The sequence below is a fragment of the Antechinus flavipes genome, chromosome 5 (genome assembly GCF_016432865.1).
Source record: "Antechinus flavipes isolate AdamAnt ecotype Samford, QLD, Australia chromosome 5, AdamAnt_v2, whole genome shotgun sequence".
Classification (NCBI taxonomy): Eukaryota; Metazoa; Chordata; class Mammalia; order Dasyuromorphia; family Dasyuridae; genus Antechinus; species Antechinus flavipes.
In genome coordinates this window covers 151,694,846-151,714,569 of record NC_067402.1, presented here as the reverse complement: position 1 = coordinate 151,714,569, position 19,724 = coordinate 151,694,846, and the positions used below count along the sequence as shown (strand labels likewise).

Sequence of the window (19,724 nt, the reverse complement as noted above, 5' to 3'; positions counted from 1 at the left end):
TTTACCTAGTTCAGTGAAGAAATGATGAATTCCATTTTAGACATGTTAAATTTGAATTGTAAAATGGGATTTTACTCACTGGGAGTATCCTACATCAGTAATATTCTTGGTCTGAGAAAAGTGTGATTTGTTAGTGGAGGGTTTCCATTGAAATTATAAAATTTGAGATAAACAAGGGATAAAAATAAGGATCACAACAAATACTTCAAAAACATGTTGTTCTTTTTGTGTTAGAGATAGGTTCTGATAGGAGCCACTGTTTTAAAAAAGTACCATCTATCCTCTTTGATCTGATAATGTTCCTAGAAAATGGCACAAAAATCAAAAGTGCAAATGTTAATATATCAAATCCTTGGGAAATAAGGGGTTTGGTTCTTATGACTCCAAAAATCTATAATTCTTTACTGGAGATTTCTGAATATATGCTGTTCTGCATATAATTCTTTATAACAAAACATGTTTCATGTGTACTATGTGCATAATTTTGGTGTGATTAAAGAGGTGTTGAATGCTTAATTTACAGATTTAATAAATGCTATAGGTAGCTATAGTATATTAGCTATATTGGCTTTGAAGTTTTCAAATAACTGTATTTTTCTTTTTTAGAGGATGTGTTTCTACTAGAAACAGATAATCCTCGGACAACACTCGTTTATGGTATTTTTACCACATCAAGGTAATGATCTTTAAAAAAAAAATCTCTATTCTTAAGTATGCATGCATACTTTATGTAGATTTTTATGTGAAAACCAATTATTTTTACCCCATATGCCCTAAAATAAATAAAAAAATCTCTATTCTAATATTTTATTTATTAGTATAGAATGAACTTTTCTCTATTAAAACTAATTTTCCTTAATAGTTGGGATTTACCTATTCATGTCAATTTAATCTTCAACAGATTAATTAGCAAAATATGTTTCAGCTAGACAAATTTAAAAAAACTATTGCTTTTCACTAGTAGAATATTTTCTTGATAAAAAGAGGGGAAATGTGATTATTTGAGCAAAAAAATAAATAACAAAATTTGCCAATAGGAATAAAATCTAGTTGTGTTTATTGATCAATAACTTGACTACTTTTTCTTGAAAAAATATTGACAAATATGCTAAAAAAAGAATTTTTTCCAAAATTGGATCTTTAAACTTTTTGTTAATGTTTATAGTTACCCATGTGTAAGACTGCTTGCCATCTAAGGGAGAGGGTGGAGGGAGGGAGGGGAAAAGTCGGAACAGAAGCGAGTGCAAGGGATAATGTAAAAAATTACCCAGGCATAGGTCCTGTCAATAAAAAGTTATAATTATGAAAAAATATATTTATAGTTACCCAAGATAATTTAGATTCAGCTTTACAACACCTTTTTGAGTGCTTCTGATTTGGTTTCTCTATCAGGAACCTTATAATTATATTAAAAGAAAGAAATATCTTTTTTGTTAGCACAATTGTATTGAATTATAGAATCTTAGAATTTGGATTGACCTTTTAAAGGCATTAGCGCATACTTGAGTCAAAGAAGAATACTTTCTACAATATTTTTCAATGGTGGGTGTCTAGCATCTGCTTGAAAATTTCCAATGTCTTCAGGAGAGAACTCACTCTATTGTTATATACATCTGATTCCTGGTAAATTTTCTCTTCTATTTCTCTAATAATCTAATTCCCTCTTAAAATATACTGTTCTTAATCCTGAGCTTTGAAGATACATACAGGTTTAAACTTTTTCCCCACAAGACAATCTTTTCAGTATTTGAAGATGTTGGCATGTATCTTTGTACCTTTCTTTCTTAAAAGTTCCTCAACCATTGTCTTCAACCATTCTTCATGTTAGTTTTCAGGTCCACACTTGTTTTCACTAAATTCCTCTTGATGTACTCAAGTTGTCTGTTTGTTTTAATATCTTCTTAAAATGTGGTAAATAGAATTAGCTGAGCAATTGGATGTTATTTTTTTCTTTTGTTCATCTATTAATGCTACCTAAAGTTGCATTATCATTTTAAAAGTAACAACTGAAGGAAAAAAAAATTTGTGGTACTTATCTGAATTGTGGGGCAGACAAATTTATCTGTGAATTAAATTTTCAAAAAGAAATAAAAAACTAATAAAATGGTAAATTAGAAAGTTTTATAATTTTATTTTGAATTTTACATGTTTGTTCTAAAGAAAAACTCTTCTATCTTAGACTGTTGTTCTTATAATGGACCCTGGATTAATGGAAAATGGAAAGCACGCAACAAATTAAACAAAGAAGAGTTCCAAAATCCTCAAGGCAGTTTTAGATTTAAGGGAAAGATTTTATGTGTCCAGGTTTTTGTTTTTCTAAAAGTCAAAGCATTTCTTTAAAAAAATAATCCAGGATGAATATGTTAGATAATTAAGGCTAGTAATCACACTATTGCATGCATACTTTATGTAGATTTTTATGTGAAAACCAATTATTTTTACCCCATATGCCCTAAATTAGGCATATAACAGGAGAGAAATGTTTGTGATGTAAAACAATTGTTAGTGTTAGTTGATCTGCATCCGTGACTAATGGATATGGTTTTTGGCAAGGACTGAAGTAAAACTTACAAAGGTGTATTGTTTGATTTAATATGTCTTTTTTGAACTATGTTCCCTTTTTATCTAACTAGCTGAAAAACTGCATAAAATAATCAGGAAGAAAAATATTTTATACAATTACAACAAATATTCATTCTCCAAATAATATGGTTGTAAGTGGGATTATTCATTAGTTGATAAACATTTATTAAGCACTTTGTTCCTGGTATTCTGCTTAAATGCTGGGAAAACAAAACAGAAAAAAAAGACAGCCCCTGCTCTTCAAGTGTTTCCATTCTAATGATGGAAGACTTTAAATGAAAGGAAGTTGTATTAGATGGGGATGGATCACTGTGGGCACTGTCATCAGTGCATGACATTGAGAGATAAACTTTGAATTTGTTGATGCCATAGTTTCCTTGGCTTCAGTAAAAGATATATCAAAATTGACATGGAATTCAAAATTAATTTCTTGAATTCAGATATTAGTTTCACTTATCCATGAGAAAAAGGGAAAGGCTGAGAATTCCCTTTTCCAAGGCAATAAGAAAGCATAATCTTCTACTACTGATCCTACAATCACAGATCTTAATCTATGTCAGATGAAAACTTTGTATTCTCATCTGTATGATTAAGAATATATGTTTAAATCATAAAAATTTTACTTTTTTGTGTAATATGATTCAAGCAGACTATTCATATTTAAATTGTACCTTCTACATTTATTTATTTCCAATGCCACAATAACAGGGACAACAATAAACATAATATATGTGTGTATGTGTGTGTACATATATACATATATAGCATATCACAAATAACAAATTATATCTCCTGATTTATGTATGTGTCACATACATGGAGGGGAAAATACAAGAGGTTTATTTCTTTTTAGATTTTAGAAAAGGATGTTTACTAAAGTACTATAATGAGAACAGTTTGTCTAAATATTACCCCTAAAATCTGAGATACAGTCCCTTATCAATACATACAGAGTCCAGGTGCAAACAGCCTTGAATTTAGAGAGTATGTACTACAGAGGAGTCTCTTGAATGTCTCTTTGATGATATCTGCAAGATGTCATCCATAAGTAAGGAATAGCATTTCTGCTGAAAAGCTTTAAATATATGCCCAATATGTCCTTGCCAAAGAAGCAGACCCTGTATATCAACTACTCTGGGAATGCTACTAGAACACCAATTGAGAAATGCAAAATCCTTTGTACTCTTTGAAACCTGTGGGGACCTACTCAGACCAAAGGGATGTTGGAAAGGATATCTAGGGATAGTCTCTATCTTCTCCCCTCCCGCAGCTGAAGTGGGATCTCCTCAGAGATTTTGCTGAAGTGCGTTCTACTAATCTCCTTGACATAGATGGTTTGATATTTTGTGGATTACTACTAGGATATGACCAGGTTTTCTCATCTAATCTAAATCCAGATGTCTGTGTATTGTTACTTTGCCTGATTAAAATATTTTCCCCCATTAAATCTAAATTCTTTTGGTTGGTTTTTTTTTACACATTTTCTCACTTCATTAAGATATATGATTTTAAAGGAGAAGGGGTTTGACGGATTTATCCAATCACCTTTCTACTTTATACTTGGCTGGGGGTGGGGGGGAACTAATTCATGATCATTCTCTTGGAATTCTTTTTCACTCCCCTAAGGAAACCTATGCCCATATCAATTAGCTAGTATCCTATATGTTTTCAATCTATAAGGTAATTTTTTGCTTATTTGTTTTTTTTTTTCAGCTCAGTATTTAAAGGTTCAGCAGTATGTGTTTATCATTTATCTGATATTCAGACTGTGTTTAATGGACCATTTGCCCACAAAGAAGGGCCAAACCATCAGCTGATTCCATACCAAGGGAGAATTCCTTACCCCCGTCCTGGCACTGTAAGTATCTAACTTTGGACATTTATTATCTTTGCATAATTTATCAAGGAATTGATACTTTGCCCTTACTACTAGCTGAATACAGTAGAGTAAATATTCATTGTAGCTCAAATATACTAATTGCTTTTTTAAAAGATTGAACTTTTTTCTTATCATTATTGGTCTAGTTCCCTGATTTTTTTAAAAACACTATATCTAAATGTTCATAACAACTTTGTGAGATGAACATAGCAAATCCTGGTTTTAGACCCTTCAATTGTTTTCCCTTTGTTCTATCCAGAGTAATAGTGCAGGAATTGGGCAGAAAAAATGCATTTATAGATCATCTTAACTTAAGAAGTATTTTTCTTTTATATATACCCCTTTAGTTTCAAAATTATATGCCACATGTCTTTAAAAGTAATAACTTTTATAGGAATATTAAAATTGTAATTGGTTATAATTGTATGTGTTAGAATTTGTATATGTATAAATGCATATGTCAGAATGATTAATAATATTCCAAGTAAAATTCCAGGAGTCATAAACATGAAAAAATCAGTTTCCAAATGAAATTACTTTTTTGGGAGTAGAGGGACATGACTGAAAAAAGATAAATTTATAAGACCAAATAACACTATTATTAAAGAACACATTTAACCATAACTTCCCCAGTTGAAGATGCAGAAACAACAGAGCCAGATTAAAATTGGAATTTTTCCAGCCTTTCAATAATAGTGATCCTACTATTTTTAGGCAGCATTTATAAGATTTAGTAGTCATTGGACCCATACTCAGAAACATTAATCAGTGTTGCTGAGAGTAGCAATCTTGGTTTAAAGGGCATTGAAAGCCCTGAATTAAGAGAAAATACTGCACAATAGGACTGCCTAAAGGAATTATTTTTTTTTCTCCTTAAGCCATTACACTTGATGGAATAGGGTATGTGAAATTGTATAGAAATGAAAAACAATTAAGTAAGACAGACTTTTGGAAAATAAAAATGATATAGAGTGAAGCATTTACATTTAAACTTTAAAATTCATTTTGCTGGTTTTGAAAAATAATTATATTTCAATTTGTTTTCTCTCACGTTTCAAGGAATTAAACAATGTTAATATTTTAGAGCTTGTTCAGACATGAGAGATTATCTAATCCATTACTGTTTACTTCATTTTAAAAATTAGGAAACTAAAGCAGAGGGATTAACCAATTTGTTCAAGGACTAAAATGTCAAAGCCAGTTAAGGATACAGATTGGAATCACTGTCTTTCAACTTCTACTTCATTACCCTAATAAAGAAAAATTTCATTTGTGCTAAATAAAAGAAGAGAGAGAGAGAGAGAGAGAGAGAGAGAGAGAGAGAGAGAGAGAGAGAGAGAGAGAGAGAATGTACTTCAATCTATTTTTCTGACAGAAGCATTTCTTTTTCTGAATATGGATAGGATTTTTCATCCTAAGATCTCAGAATAGTCATGGATCATTGTATTGTTTAGAATAGCAAAATCATTCACAGGTGATCATCCTACAACATTTTTAATATTTTGTACACAGTACATTTCAGTTTGCTTGAATGCATGGAGGACTTTCCAAGTTTTTCTGAGAGCATTCTGTTCATTATTAGTTTCCTTGAGAAAAAAAAATTAAGCCCTTCTGTTCCTATAAGCAGAGGCTGCATGACCATTTGTTGAGAATACTATAGACATTTCACATATGGGGAGTGTTATATATCTTGATGTTGGTCACATCTTCTCTATGGATGGGAAGCTGAATAGGTTCTATAGATAGAATCCAGAACTATTACTCTGAATTTGTTCTGAAACAGAGCTTTCCTAACCTTTAGTGTTAAAATTCTTATTCATGTCACAGTAGATAATTATGAACCTGGGCCCAAGCTTCATATAAATACCTGGGAATATACCCATTCGCTGTAAATATAATGGGCAGAAATATTCCTATTTCCATATTGACAGGCATTATGACTATACTGCTCCTCTCCTCTCAATCAATGTAGACTTATATTCCTAATTCTACCATGCATTTCTAATAATGACCATATGAAAGCACAAGTTGGCATCCCTAGGTAACATCACAAGCAAAACTACAGAGAAGTCATTCATACATATATAGAATCTTACCTGTCCCACTTTTGTTACTTCAACCCATGATACTATATTCTTTCTATAATAATGACAAGTAGCAGTTTGGCTAAATGAACATTGAGCTTTCCTAAGATTTAATAATACTTTGATTCCATTCATTGGTTCCTATCAGGCATACCCAACATATAATGATTTTCCTAGCTCAGAGAAAACTCTTTACACCTGATTTCTACTTATTTGTTGTCTTTCTAAGTAAAATTCATTATTTTAAGATTGTGGGGAAATGGCTTTGTATATTTGAATTATCTCTCTTGTGTGAAAGGGAGAATTGGAAAGGAATAAGGGTATTTTTGGTAAAGAACAAGGACAAAACCAATCATTCTATTCATCAAAGTTAAATGGCCACTGAATTTCACTTGCCCCTATGTTTTATGTAAACCATTTCATTAGAATACTTTACTGAAAGTCAAGAAAAAGAATAGTAGTGAAGTGATAGATCATTTAGAGCCCTGCACTTGAATTCTAATCAATTAGGGAACATATCCCACCTCAGTCACTTAATAGTTCTGTGACACTGAAAAAAAAAATCATTTAACTTATCCCTCTAACAGATTCTTCATCTCTAAAATGAAGATCATAATAGCTGTAATACCTTCCTCACCGGGTAATAGTGAGTATCAAATTATGAGATAATGTATGGAAAACATTCTGCAATCCTTAAAGCACTTTATCAACTAATTTGTTATTACCATTAAATATTGCTATCTGCCACTATCCCCTTTAAAAAGAAAGCTTAATGGAATCAGGATAATTTTATTTATCAGCAGGGATCTGATTAAGACTGATGAAGTTGAATGAAAGAGAGATAGGGAAAAAAAGCTTTTTTCTTCCTATAAAGACATGTCTCTTTGTAAGGTACGAACTTGTCAATTAATACCTCATTGTGATGATTTATGGCGATATCTAATGAGGTTTAGGAAGTACTCTTACTTTTTACTTGTTGAGCTTTTGACACCTCATTAAGTATGAATAATTGGGTCATGGTATTTGGGGATGATTAAGTTAAAATTCTTATAGATCTTCTCTGCTCTGCTTCCTTGGAGGGGGCCCATAAAAGAATCTTGCAGAGAACAGAGAGAACCAGATGAGGGAAATGCTAAGCACTTCTACAAAATTAGCTTACATCTCTTGCAAATTGAAGAACTGAAGCCTGTATATCCAAATGGTGATCTTAAGGACATTTCTGCTCCAGAAATAGGAGCAACAGAATCTTCAAAGGTGATAGCCTCACATAGAGATTTTTTGGCCTGGAAAATGGCAATAAGTTAGTGCTGACAAGTAAAGTTTGAAAACATCTTATAGAGAAAAAAAGGAGGCTGCACATGTTGCTTATAGCTTCAATATTGACTAACAAGGGAGTGAGACGATGGGGAAGAGTAAGGCTGTAGCTTGTTCTCTTCCTTTGCCCTCAGTGATATATATCTTTCATTCCCTAAGAGTACTATAGTTGAGTATCTCATAGTCTTAATATATAAAATTTCCTTCTAGAGGAGCACCGTACTTTGGGATAACACTAAATCTAGAGGACCGTGTTGCTCCCTGGGTTGGATGGCTGGAGTGTAGATATCAGAGAAATTTGCCAAAAAGGGAATGAGAGTTATCATGATTATTTTGAGGTTATAATAAAAGCTGACCTATATCTGAGATATATTGTAAGCTTGAGTGTTTGTACAGGAGTTGAGGACCCTTTTTACACACTTATGTAGAGATCTAGACAAGATACATATGATGATGTTCTCAAAAGATACCTGACTGTAAGAAAAATGAGTCAATTTTTTTTAAGTATCCTCTAACTTTGAATGTGATCCATTTAAATCCAGAGCCTAAAGTTCTGGATCATAGGGTACATATTATTAATGGAATATCTTAGATAATAAGGGTATAAAATCAAGTTTTCTAAGCCAATACCCTTTTCATACCAGTATGACATACCTTAGTAGTCAAGTCTAGTTAACCCTCATAAGGGTTAATAAAGCAGTCAGCCAGTTAACTGATGTGAAGCTCTCCTATGGTAAAAATTAAAGAGGTTCTCAAATTGCAAAGAATTATGTGTTTCAATTTGTGTGTCCAGAGAGAAACATTAAGACCAAGAGAGTAACAAGATTCATTGTAAAAGGAACAATTAGAGCGCCAAGTAGATGGAATAAACTGCCTCATTAGCTTATATAACTTCATCACTGGATACAGTCAAGGAGAAGCTGTATAGATTTATTTCACTCATGCTATAAAAATTTCTTACAGGGTGAGATAATAGAAGTATTTGACTTACAAGGTCTCTTCCAATTCTGTGATGATAAAATTCTATATTTCCTGTTAAGATAATAAGAGGCACTTAAATATATAATTGCCACTTTTAATACCATGTAATACAGTGTTCTCAAAATATGTCCGTCATAAAAGTGATTGGTCTCTTGTATCTTAGTGTAATGTTGGAAAGAGAAATATGTATACCTTTGTGCTTGTATACATGTGTAATGTGAAGGAATGATGTTTTGTCTGATTTCATTTTCACACCTGATACACTGTATATGAATTTTACAAATGAGACTCATTAATTTAAATATTAATTTTATAAGCTTATTTCAAAGACAAATATAAATCACTATGCATTTATTGTCTCTTATCCAGGATTGTCTTTGCCACTTTTTAATTCTATTTGCAAAGATAATGGAAGGTTGACTGGAATTATGTATTCTTTCATTGATTTATTCAGCAAAACATCATTATTATATAAACATATAATGCAAAGAACTGTGCTATAAGATATTTTAATAATTCTCTGGTTGCAGAACATGAAAAGAATAGTTTCTCGTTTGAAAATTCCACACCTTATAGTACTTAAAAAGTACTTTACAATCTTAGTATTCTTCTGAGAAGATTTAAAACCTGTTCCCAAGGCAAGGCATTATGAGCCAAGATTTTGGGAAGTACTTCTGAGTAGGCAGTGAAAGGCTAGCAGTCAGCGATCAAAGTATATTTTTATAATATGGTTTCTTATGTCTGGCACTAGTCCTTAAACAATTTCTTTAAATCAAGCTTTGCCAAATAATGATCCTTAAAGACACATGCAATGCAAGTGTGCGCACACACACACAGGAGCTTCTGGTACTTCTTGGAAAAGAATATCCACTTTAATATTTTGTCATCCCCCTCCCCAAAATCTTACAGCATGAACTTAATACTTGCCTTGGCAAAGAATGGCTGAAATGTTCTTCTTCCAGAGCTCATCCTCTTAACTAATGCAGCCAAGATGTTTGTAGCCAAGTGACCTACAGTATTCCCTATTCTCAAGGGTTAAGAGTGTTGCCTCTGAAGTATTCTAGTGAAGGATCAACTGTGACTGTCAAACTTTATTTCTCCACACAGTAGTCCAGCTGCCTGGATAAACCCATAAATCTGTAGCTGCATACTTAGAGAAAAGATACTGACAGAAATTTTATATCTGCACTGACTTTGAATTCAAACTATGTATGTTAAATTGATAGTGGATAGACCATATTAATAAATAGTCCTAACAATTACAACCAACTTCAGTAGGAATAAATATGCCAATTGTGTCATGATGTTTTTCCATAAATAATTCAAGTTTGTGGAAGAAACAAGACACCATTGGTATGCCACAAAGGGCAGCCAAAGATCGCAGCCTCTCTCAGTGGCCAAGTTAACATATTACATTATTCCAGTTAAGCTAGTTTAGAGATCCTGCAGTGCCCACTTCATGTGTATAAACTATTCCACAACCTAATAAAGACTGTCCTATTTTAACATCTATTTATAAGTATGGACAGGGGCATCTGCTCTGGTCATTCTGTATTTAGCAGATTCAGTACCTGATTCCATAAAGGAAATTTTAAATGGATAATCTTCATAGTCAATAGATTAAGACTTAATTCTATCAGTGTTGTTGATTATTTTATGATAAAGAGACATAATTATTTTAAAAGATTATATGTATTTTGTCTTCCTGAATATTGAGAGAGAGATATGTGTGTGTTTGAAGTTGGGGAGCTTGAAATCTATAGAAATAATAATATCCAGCATTTTAAACTCTTTTTCTGTATTAGTTTACTTGATGTTTACAATAAACCTGAGCTAAGTTCTCTTATATCCTCATTTTACAGATGGGGTAAGCAAAGCAGGACAGTTAAGTGACTTTTACAGAGAAAAGAAAATTGTTTCTCAAATAGAATATGATTTTATATATTCTTGACTCTAAATTTCTTTTGCTCAATTCATTAGATTATTTTGTTGCCCCCAGCAATGATCATTCCCAAGATTTTCTTCTAGATCATTGTGGTCATTTATTGATGATGTTATCAGCTTCCAAGTATTTATTCACACCTATATATCCAGCTGAACTTTCTCCCTTGAGATTCAATTCCTATATTTCTAAATTCTTATCAGACATTTCAAACTGGAGGTTTAGGAAACAACTTAAGCTCAAGATGTCCAAAAAAAATCATTAATAACCTCTACTTCCCCTCACCTCAACCTTGCCCCTCTTACAGACATCTTTTGGGAGACACTACCATTCTTTCCAGTCTCCCGTTTGTAACCTCATTGTTAGGCTTTATTCTTCACTCCAACTAACCCTACATATCTAATCAATTACCAGATACTACTATTTTTTAGTAACATCTCTTGCGTTTGACTTTTTCCTCTACTCTCACTACTAACATTTTATGGAGGCTTTCCTAACAGCTCGCCTAGATTATTCCAGCAGCCTTCGTATCAGTCTCCCTGCTACAAGTCCCACTGTTTACGTGCTGCTACCAATGAGATCTTCCTTAAGTCTAGATCTAACCATATCAGTCTTCAACTTAATTACTCCTGTAGATCACTATTGTCTTTATACTCAATTATAAACTGCTCTGTTGAGGTTTGACTTCACAACCTGGTCCCCATATTTCTTTCTAGCCTCATGGTACATCTGTCCTCCTCTTGTACTCTGCAATCAAAACTGGCCTTCCCTAACCCATACACAAGAAACTCTATCTCCTTTGCCCATCCCCAGAAGGGACTCTTTCCTTACCTTTGCCTCATAGAATTTCCATGTATTTTCAGGTTTCAGGTCATGTTCTATCTTGTTATTGTTGTTCAGGGATAAATTACTCTACTTGACCCCAAGGGTATTATTTGTACAGTTTTCTTTTCCAAGATGCTGGAAAGGTTTGCCATTTCCTTCTCTAGTGTATCCCCATTTTACAGATGAAGAACTGAGGCAAATAGGGGTTAAGAGACTTGCCCAGGATCACATATCTTGTGTTTGAGGCCACATTTGGACTCAGATCTTCCTCATTCTAGGCCTGGTGTTCCTGGATGATCTGTACCACTAGCTGCCTTAGTCTTCTACAGAAAGAAACCTTTTCTGATTCTGTCATTTCCTCCTTTCAAAACTGTTTGATTTTAACTACTTAGTTTTTATTATTTCTGAATTTATTCTTTATATGGATGCATGTATATGTATATCTCTTTCTGTGTATGTGTATGTATATATATATATATAATATAACATATATATACACATATGTGTATATATATTTATACATATGTACACACACACATATATATATATACATATATATATATATACATATAGCTACACATACCCCTACATTTCACTCTATGTATGCATACACTTATTTTCTTTTATACATATACCATATTTGTTTTCCTTCCCCTCCATTTCTCTGTAATATATATATATATATATATATATGTGTGTGTGTGTGTGTGTGTATTCATCCACAATCACATGTATATACAATACACATATACATTTGTATCACCTTTAATACATACATATACATCCTATATATATGTATGTACTTTATATATATATATGCTTTTCTTTCTTCTTATATACATATGCATATACATATACATATAAACTTGTCTTCTCTCTTTTCTACCTCTCTGTATTCTGTATACACACACACACATATGAATATAACCTATTGAAATTCTTCTCCTCCTTGAAATTTTCCATAGTATCATAAATTTAGAGGTGGAAGCAACCTTGGAGGCCATCCAGCTCAATCTCCTCATTTCCAGACAAGGAAACAGAAACATAGGGAGCAGATGGAGCTTGCCCAGAATCCCATAGATACTAACTAATGTCTGAGGTGGGAGTCTTCCTGACTGCCAGTCCAGTGCCACAATGTCGTGGCACATAGGTGCTTAATAAATGGGTTGTTGAATGATCACTCAGAATTAAAATCATATGTAAAATGATGGCGTTGGAATAAATGCTTTTGGGAGTCCTTCACAGCTTTAGTTCTGCAACTTCTGTATGGGTTGGATTACATGGCTGCTGAGATTCCTTCAGACTATTGAAATCTATGATTCTATAAACATTGTGCCTCAAATATTTACTGGCTCTCTGACCCTGTCATCTCCTGGAATAGAAATATAAGCTTCTTCACGAAAGGAATAGTTTAACTTTTTGTATCCTTAAGATACAGCATAGCATTGGCCTGTAGAATTTTAGTAAATGTTAATTGGCTGAGTGAGATAATTTTCAGATGAAAACAGTAATACAAACTGAAATAGATAACATATTTAAATAATTATATTTTCAAATCATGAAAGGTATGCTCAACAAAGCTGTAACAATATTTTCAATATTAGGTTGTTTAGCAAGTACATTTGTTTTAGTAAACAATTCAGTACCAGATCATTTATCAGAATCTTGCCAAATGAATAAATGAATGATAACAGATCTACCATATGCAAGGCATGGGGATAGGTGCTTTAGATACAAAAGGAAAAAAAAATTAAAATATTTCCTATTTTCATGGAGTTTATGTTTCTAAAAATAAGTTACAACATGTACACAGATAAACAAATACATAATTTTAGGAGATAGAAAGTGTGCACTAATTAACTACTAGGAAGGATAGGAAGAATGCTTCAAGATATCCACAGGAGGTGACAACTGAATTTGAGCCTTAATAGAAGCTAGCAATTCAAGGAGGAAGAACTAAGAAGGGAATGAATATATCCTAGGCATGGGATGCAGACTGCAAAGATTCTGAGGCAAAAAAAAATGTAGTGCCAAGATTAGAGATCAGTAATATGCCATCCCAAATTACACATCTGTATGTTCTCTCTGTCTTTGTCTTTTGTCTCTGTCTGTCTGTCTGCCTCTCTCTCTTTCACTCTCCCCCTCCCTTTCTCATTCTATCCTGCTCCGCCCTAATACTTATACTTCATCTATAGAGAAGAGAGCAGGTGGTCATTAGATCTAATTTCAGAAGCATTGATTCCATGTACAAAGCTTTTTATTCTCACTTAAAAGAAAACACTTTAAAAAGTTTTCATTTTATAATCTTTATCCCTACTTGATAAAAACTGATCAAAGCAAGCATTCCAATGACTGGTTTAACAAAAATCTTTAGGTATTTGTAGTGGCAATATTCTTATCTTTGTGAATAAAACAATTTCAGTCTAATTACTGAACAAAGGCCATTTGTTTCTGAGAATCTGTAATAAGAGGAATGCTTATATTCATAGGATTTGAATCTCAGTGTTTCCCAGCAGTTCTTTGTTAAAACACTTTTTTCTTGGTTGTCTGGCAAAAAGCAAACCCAAAAGTTTAAGTAGGGTCATTTCCCAAAAGAAGAATAATCAATTTGAGTTTGTTGTCATCACCAGTGTTAATTTTTGTATGCAGTGCCAAGCTTATCTTCAAAGTTTATATAGTGAGTCAGTGGGTGAGTTAATTATTACTTGGAAAAATGATTCATTTGCCAATCTTGGAATGTATGGTTTCTAGGTAGCATTACTCTGGTAGTTAGGATGTGATTGTCATACCTATAACAAGCAGATATTTCCATAGCCATCACTGAGCTATTTTCCTTAGTCCACAAGAAATTTTAAACCCAGCTATTTGGAAATACTGCTGGCTGTGATAAGCTCTAATTCTTACATGGGAAAAGAAGGAAGGGAAAAGAAATCAATAACTCCATAGTTACAAATAAACCATTTAAAAAATCCTCTTATTTAGGAATATGTAGTTTCATTTAAAGTAGACATTTGGAAAAGCTTGGATAAATGAAAATGTAGATGAATACATAAGGTTCTCTTTTTTTCTCTATAGAATAACATACCATCTCATAAATAAGAATTCATATATAAATTTTACCCTCTCTTTTGGAAGATGTTTCTGTCTAATTTACACCTTCCATCCCTCCTGCATGCCTAAATGTCACTTAGAAAACGCATGATAAAATGCTGACTGGACCCTTTCTAAATATGTTCTATATAAGTTCTACTTATTCCTCACAACTGCATGGTAGTCCATTTCTTAGTCATTCTATAAAATCCATACAATGGCTGTTCTAAAACAGATGCTCTAAGTTTACCCCTTCTTGTCTTCACTAAATTTACTTATTCTTTACTCAGTCTAAAAGACTGAGATTATTTGATGTGAAGTATCTTAGCTCTATACCTCTGCTCTAACTACTACTGCTTGCACTAATCATGTCTTCCCTTCATTTTAATTCCAGGCAATAAGTTGTTTTCTGGGTTGCAAAATATAATCTTTTCCCCTGTTTCCACTATCAAAAAAGTATAACTTCCCCTTTAACTTGAGGAACTTGCTTCAAAGTATTGTAATTTCTAAAGTGAATAGACTACCACATATACATTTAGTGTCACTCTCCACTACCTTCTCAATGTCTTGCAATATAGATTTCACCTCCATTTATTGAAGAAGCTCTTAAAAAATCAGAACAGTAAATTTGTCTTATTTTCTGTCTTTGAAGTTCTCTTTGATATTTATGTTTAGCCTATCCTGGGCAAGAAAGTAAGATCCATAAGGGCCTATGTTTTTTTCATCACTGCTGCCATTTGAATTCAAGAATTACTTTCAAACATACACACACGCATGCATGCATGCTTGTGGCAAATTTGGGCTTTCAATAGTTGGGTTAGGGTCCAAGAATAGGATATGGATTTCTGAAATGGATTTAAAATATTGGAATATGTTATTAATATAATGTGCTTAATAAACATTGATAAAATATGTTTCTAGAATCATGGAATGTCATTCAAATATTTTTTTTAATAGAAAGGAGAGAGAAAACTGCTTATGCAAATCCACTCTGGTCATTAGCACTAACCACATAGCTACAGGGCAGAAAAAAGAATAGCTATAGCGATATCTAGAAATATCCAAAAAACAAAATTTAGAAAGAAGGCAATACTGAAAACTATAACCTTAGGTATCAGTACACTAAAACAGAAAATAGGGTTAACAATTGAGGGGACTTAAATATGCTTACAAAACAAAGCAAGTTTAACCTCATAGATATTACTGAGAAATGGTGAGAGGGGACCATTACTATGACACTTGATAGTAGCATATACTTTTTGTCAAGATGAATAAAAGAGGTAAAAAAGTAAAAAATAGAAAGAGCATTATATGCTAAGAAGATATATTAACTTAAGGAGATCTTGAACCTAAAGGATAAACTCATACTAAAGAATATTTAGTGTGGTCAGAAATAGAAGTAATATTGTCATTTCAACATATTATATACCAGTTGGACAGAAAGAGGAAATAGATGTTCAAGGAACAAATTGTTAGCCAAGAAGGGGGAGTTTAATAATCTGAATATATAGTAGTGTTGTTACAAAATAATATTGTCTGTGCAGATAATAGTCTTATCTATCCTAAATAATATCTCCTCTTTAATGAGAAAAAGTAACAACTATTCTTGATTTTTATTTTTGATAACTTGATTTTTATCAAAATATCACTGCTTGATATCCTAGGGAAAGAGTAAAATTGGAGAAAGTTGTGATTTTTTTTTTATAATACTTAACAGGGAAAGAAAAGAAAGTCAGATATCATCTGACATCTATATATTTGGAAATAAAATTTCAAATGTTTCAGAGAAAATATGAGTATAATTCCATGTACTAAAATTCAGTGGGGGAAGTTAGTCAAGGGGGATGGGAAGCTCTGAGAAATATTTCTAATGAGAACCATTAAAGTCGATGATAACCAAAGAAACTAACCTATATGATTGTCCAACAATCAAGTCTGCTAATTTGTTATTTTTTTCAAAATGGACATTTCACCAAGGTGTGATATAATTTACATGTGTCACAATATTATATACATCTTTCTAAAGTTGCTGTTATACTATTTTACAAATATACAGTAAAGGACCATGTTTTAATTAGACATTAATTTTTTTTATCCCTGAGTCAAATCAGTCTGAAGGGAATGAAGTAAAGGAATATATTATTTTTCTTCCTTAGTCTAGCTAAAGGAGTTCTTATCTATCTTGTTATTGTTATTGTATCATTTCACTGATGCCTGATGCTCCATGACCTCATTTGGGGTTTTCATGGTTAAGATACTGCAGTGATTCTGTCATTTTCTTAGCCACCTCTTTCACAGATAAGAAAACTGAGGCAAATAGGGTTAAGTGACTTGTGCAGAGTCACATAGCTATTAAGTGTCAGAGGCTAGATTTGAATTCAGGTCCTCCTGACTGTAGGGTTAGGTCACTATCCAGTGTGCCAATTTCTTCCCTTCTTCCTTTTTTCCTTCCATGTTTACCTTAATAAATGGTATTTGTACTGTGACATATTTAACTTGTATAGGACTGCTTGCCATCTGGGGGAGGGGGTGGAGGGAAGGAGGGGAAAAGTCAGAACAGAAGTGAGTGCAAGGAATAATGTTGTAAAAAATTACCCAAGCATGGGTTCTGTCAATAAAACGTTATAATTATTTTTTTTAAAAAAGGCATTTTGCCAACATATTGTTTTAATGCCTATTGGTAATAAATGAAGGACATATTTATTTCAATTTCAGAACAAATACTTTCATTCTATTTTCTTCCTCCAAAAAGAAATGATTACATGTGTAGACATAATACAAAAATGGAGGGAGGCTTGGATTTCAGCATGTATCAAATAAATTAGAATTGGGAAAACCAGGGTTCCAATTTAACATCTCCTGTTTTTGAGACTCTGGACATAGATGCAATTCTCTGCCCTGTACTACCCTTTAAGCCAGTGGGGGCCAAGTCAAATGGAAGTCAGGAGCCCTTAAACCACACATAAGGACCCCTGCAGTAAGTATAACTTTAAAATCACGCATAAAAAAATTTATAGTAAAACAGAGAAAATGTTTGCTATTAAATATTTCCCAATTATATTTTCCACTGGTTTTGGAGGTACTCAGGAGTGTTGGGGGCTGTGTGACTCATATTTCTGCTCTTAACCTCTCAATTTTAAAGTATTTGCCCTTCTTCATCAAAAGATGAAAATTTCCTGTAATGGGAATTAAAACTAGGAGATTTTTAAAAAGTAGGGGGAAAAGTAGAAAAAAGAAGGATGCAGTGGAAAGATTACTTCACCAAGAGTTTTAAGTCTTAGGTTTGAATCCAGATTCTGTATCTTATTAATTATGTACAATAAGGAAGTCCTGGGACTTTTCTAGCTTTTTCTTCATCTGTAAATGAAGATTTATAATACTTGTCCTACCTATGACACCTGATGGTAGGTTGTATTAAAGAGATATGGGTCGTTGTTATTATTTTTAAAAATGCAATCATTTTATTTTGGGGATTGAGATTTATCAAAGATAAGGAATGTGATATGAGAACTGAGTTGGGGGGGGAAGCTACTTAAATCACATAGTAGTTAGTTTCTAAATTAACAAAGGTACATAGTTTTTTTTTTTTATTAATTTGAGGTTATACCTTCATTTAGTATGTTTGTATTTGATTCTATATTCTTATTTTCTGTTTGTATTTAATTTTTCTTTTCAAGTCACATCATCTTGAATGATCATTTATTAAATGTATGATATAAGATACGGATAGTATTGAACACTGGGGAGACAAAAAAAAAAGGCAAAAGTACATGGTATAATAGGAGAAACAAACGCAAACAACTATGTACATACAAGACATACAGTATACATACTAAATTGGAGATAATCTCCTAAGGATATGGAATGAGGGAGAATATATAGTTCTTTTATTTAGTCACTGAAGACACTAAGTTGCCTTTATTCTTAAAGAGTTGTTAAAAAAAAATCTCAATTGAATTTGAAGTAGTGTGGTATAGTGGAAGGAGCAGGACAAATGTATTGCATCGGGCAAGTTACATGACTTCACAGGCCCATTCAATCTCCTTCATTAACAAAGTGAAAGCTTTGGAGTTAGATGGACTTCTAAATTTCCTTTCAACTCTTTTATGATTCTATAAAATACTGAATAAAATGTGTGAATCCTGGCTCAAATATTTACAAATTATTATCTGATAACAATGAAAATATCAAAAACCGGAGTAATTTATGAGAATTTAATGAAATGTCTAGAATTTAAAGTTTTGCATTATTCAGAATTTGCAAAGGGGAATATTCAGAATATTTAAGTGTGGGTTTTTCAACTTTGCAAAGCCATAATTAGTGCTCTTTTACATAGCCCTGATTCTATTTAAATCATTCATGCATTGTTCTTTCCATGTTTTCATTCAAAAAGCATGTTTCCTTCTTTCTACTTTGTGTGAGGAATGAGGGCAGAAAACACCCATAATTCTATACTTCCCAGAAATATGGAACTCGTCCATTATCTAAAACACTCTCTGAAATTCTTTGTCCTCATTTGGTCTTAGCAAAGGCAGACTTTGTGCAAGTATAACATTTTCCCCTTAAAAAGTTAGGTCCAGATGAAGATTTAATTGATAAACAAATGAATTAAAGATCCACATTATATTAATTGTTGAACTATCTTTCATTTAGTCATTTAATCTCGTGGCTATCTGTACAATGAGAATAATATTTTTATGTACCAAATAAGTGCTAATGAGGTATCCTGATTAATATTAACCTAAAAAAAGAGTAATTCAAGGAAATGTAGGTAGTATTCTTTAAAATAGAGGTTTTGTATTCAGTGATATACGATTTAGTTTATCCAAATTACTAAAGTTTATTTACATAGTTATATTACATTAAGGACATGAAATACTGGTTTAGAAACACAAATGCTGTTAAATAATCTTGGTTGAGCCAAAATAATTAAATATTATGGCTGTAGCCCAAGCTGGTTTTTATCACTAAGGCTAATAAAGAATACTTTGTATGTATTTTGGCTTGTTTCTTGTGAACATTTTTT

General features: G+C 32.4%; 1 protein-coding gene across 1 annotated transcript in view; it reads left to right on the top strand.

Annotated features, from left to right (window-relative positions):
• SEMA3C (semaphorin 3C) overlaps positions 1–19,724 on the top strand; it is a 200,462-nt gene that overhangs the window by 133,549 nt on the left and 47,189 nt on the right. Inside the window, exons 11-12 of the mRNA XM_052000701.1 lie at positions 607–676; positions 4,297–4,441. Coding sequence (XP_051856661.1) covers positions 607–676; positions 4,297–4,441 — 215 coding nt within the window. The remainder of the gene's footprint in view (positions 1–606; positions 677–4,296; positions 4,442–19,724) is intronic.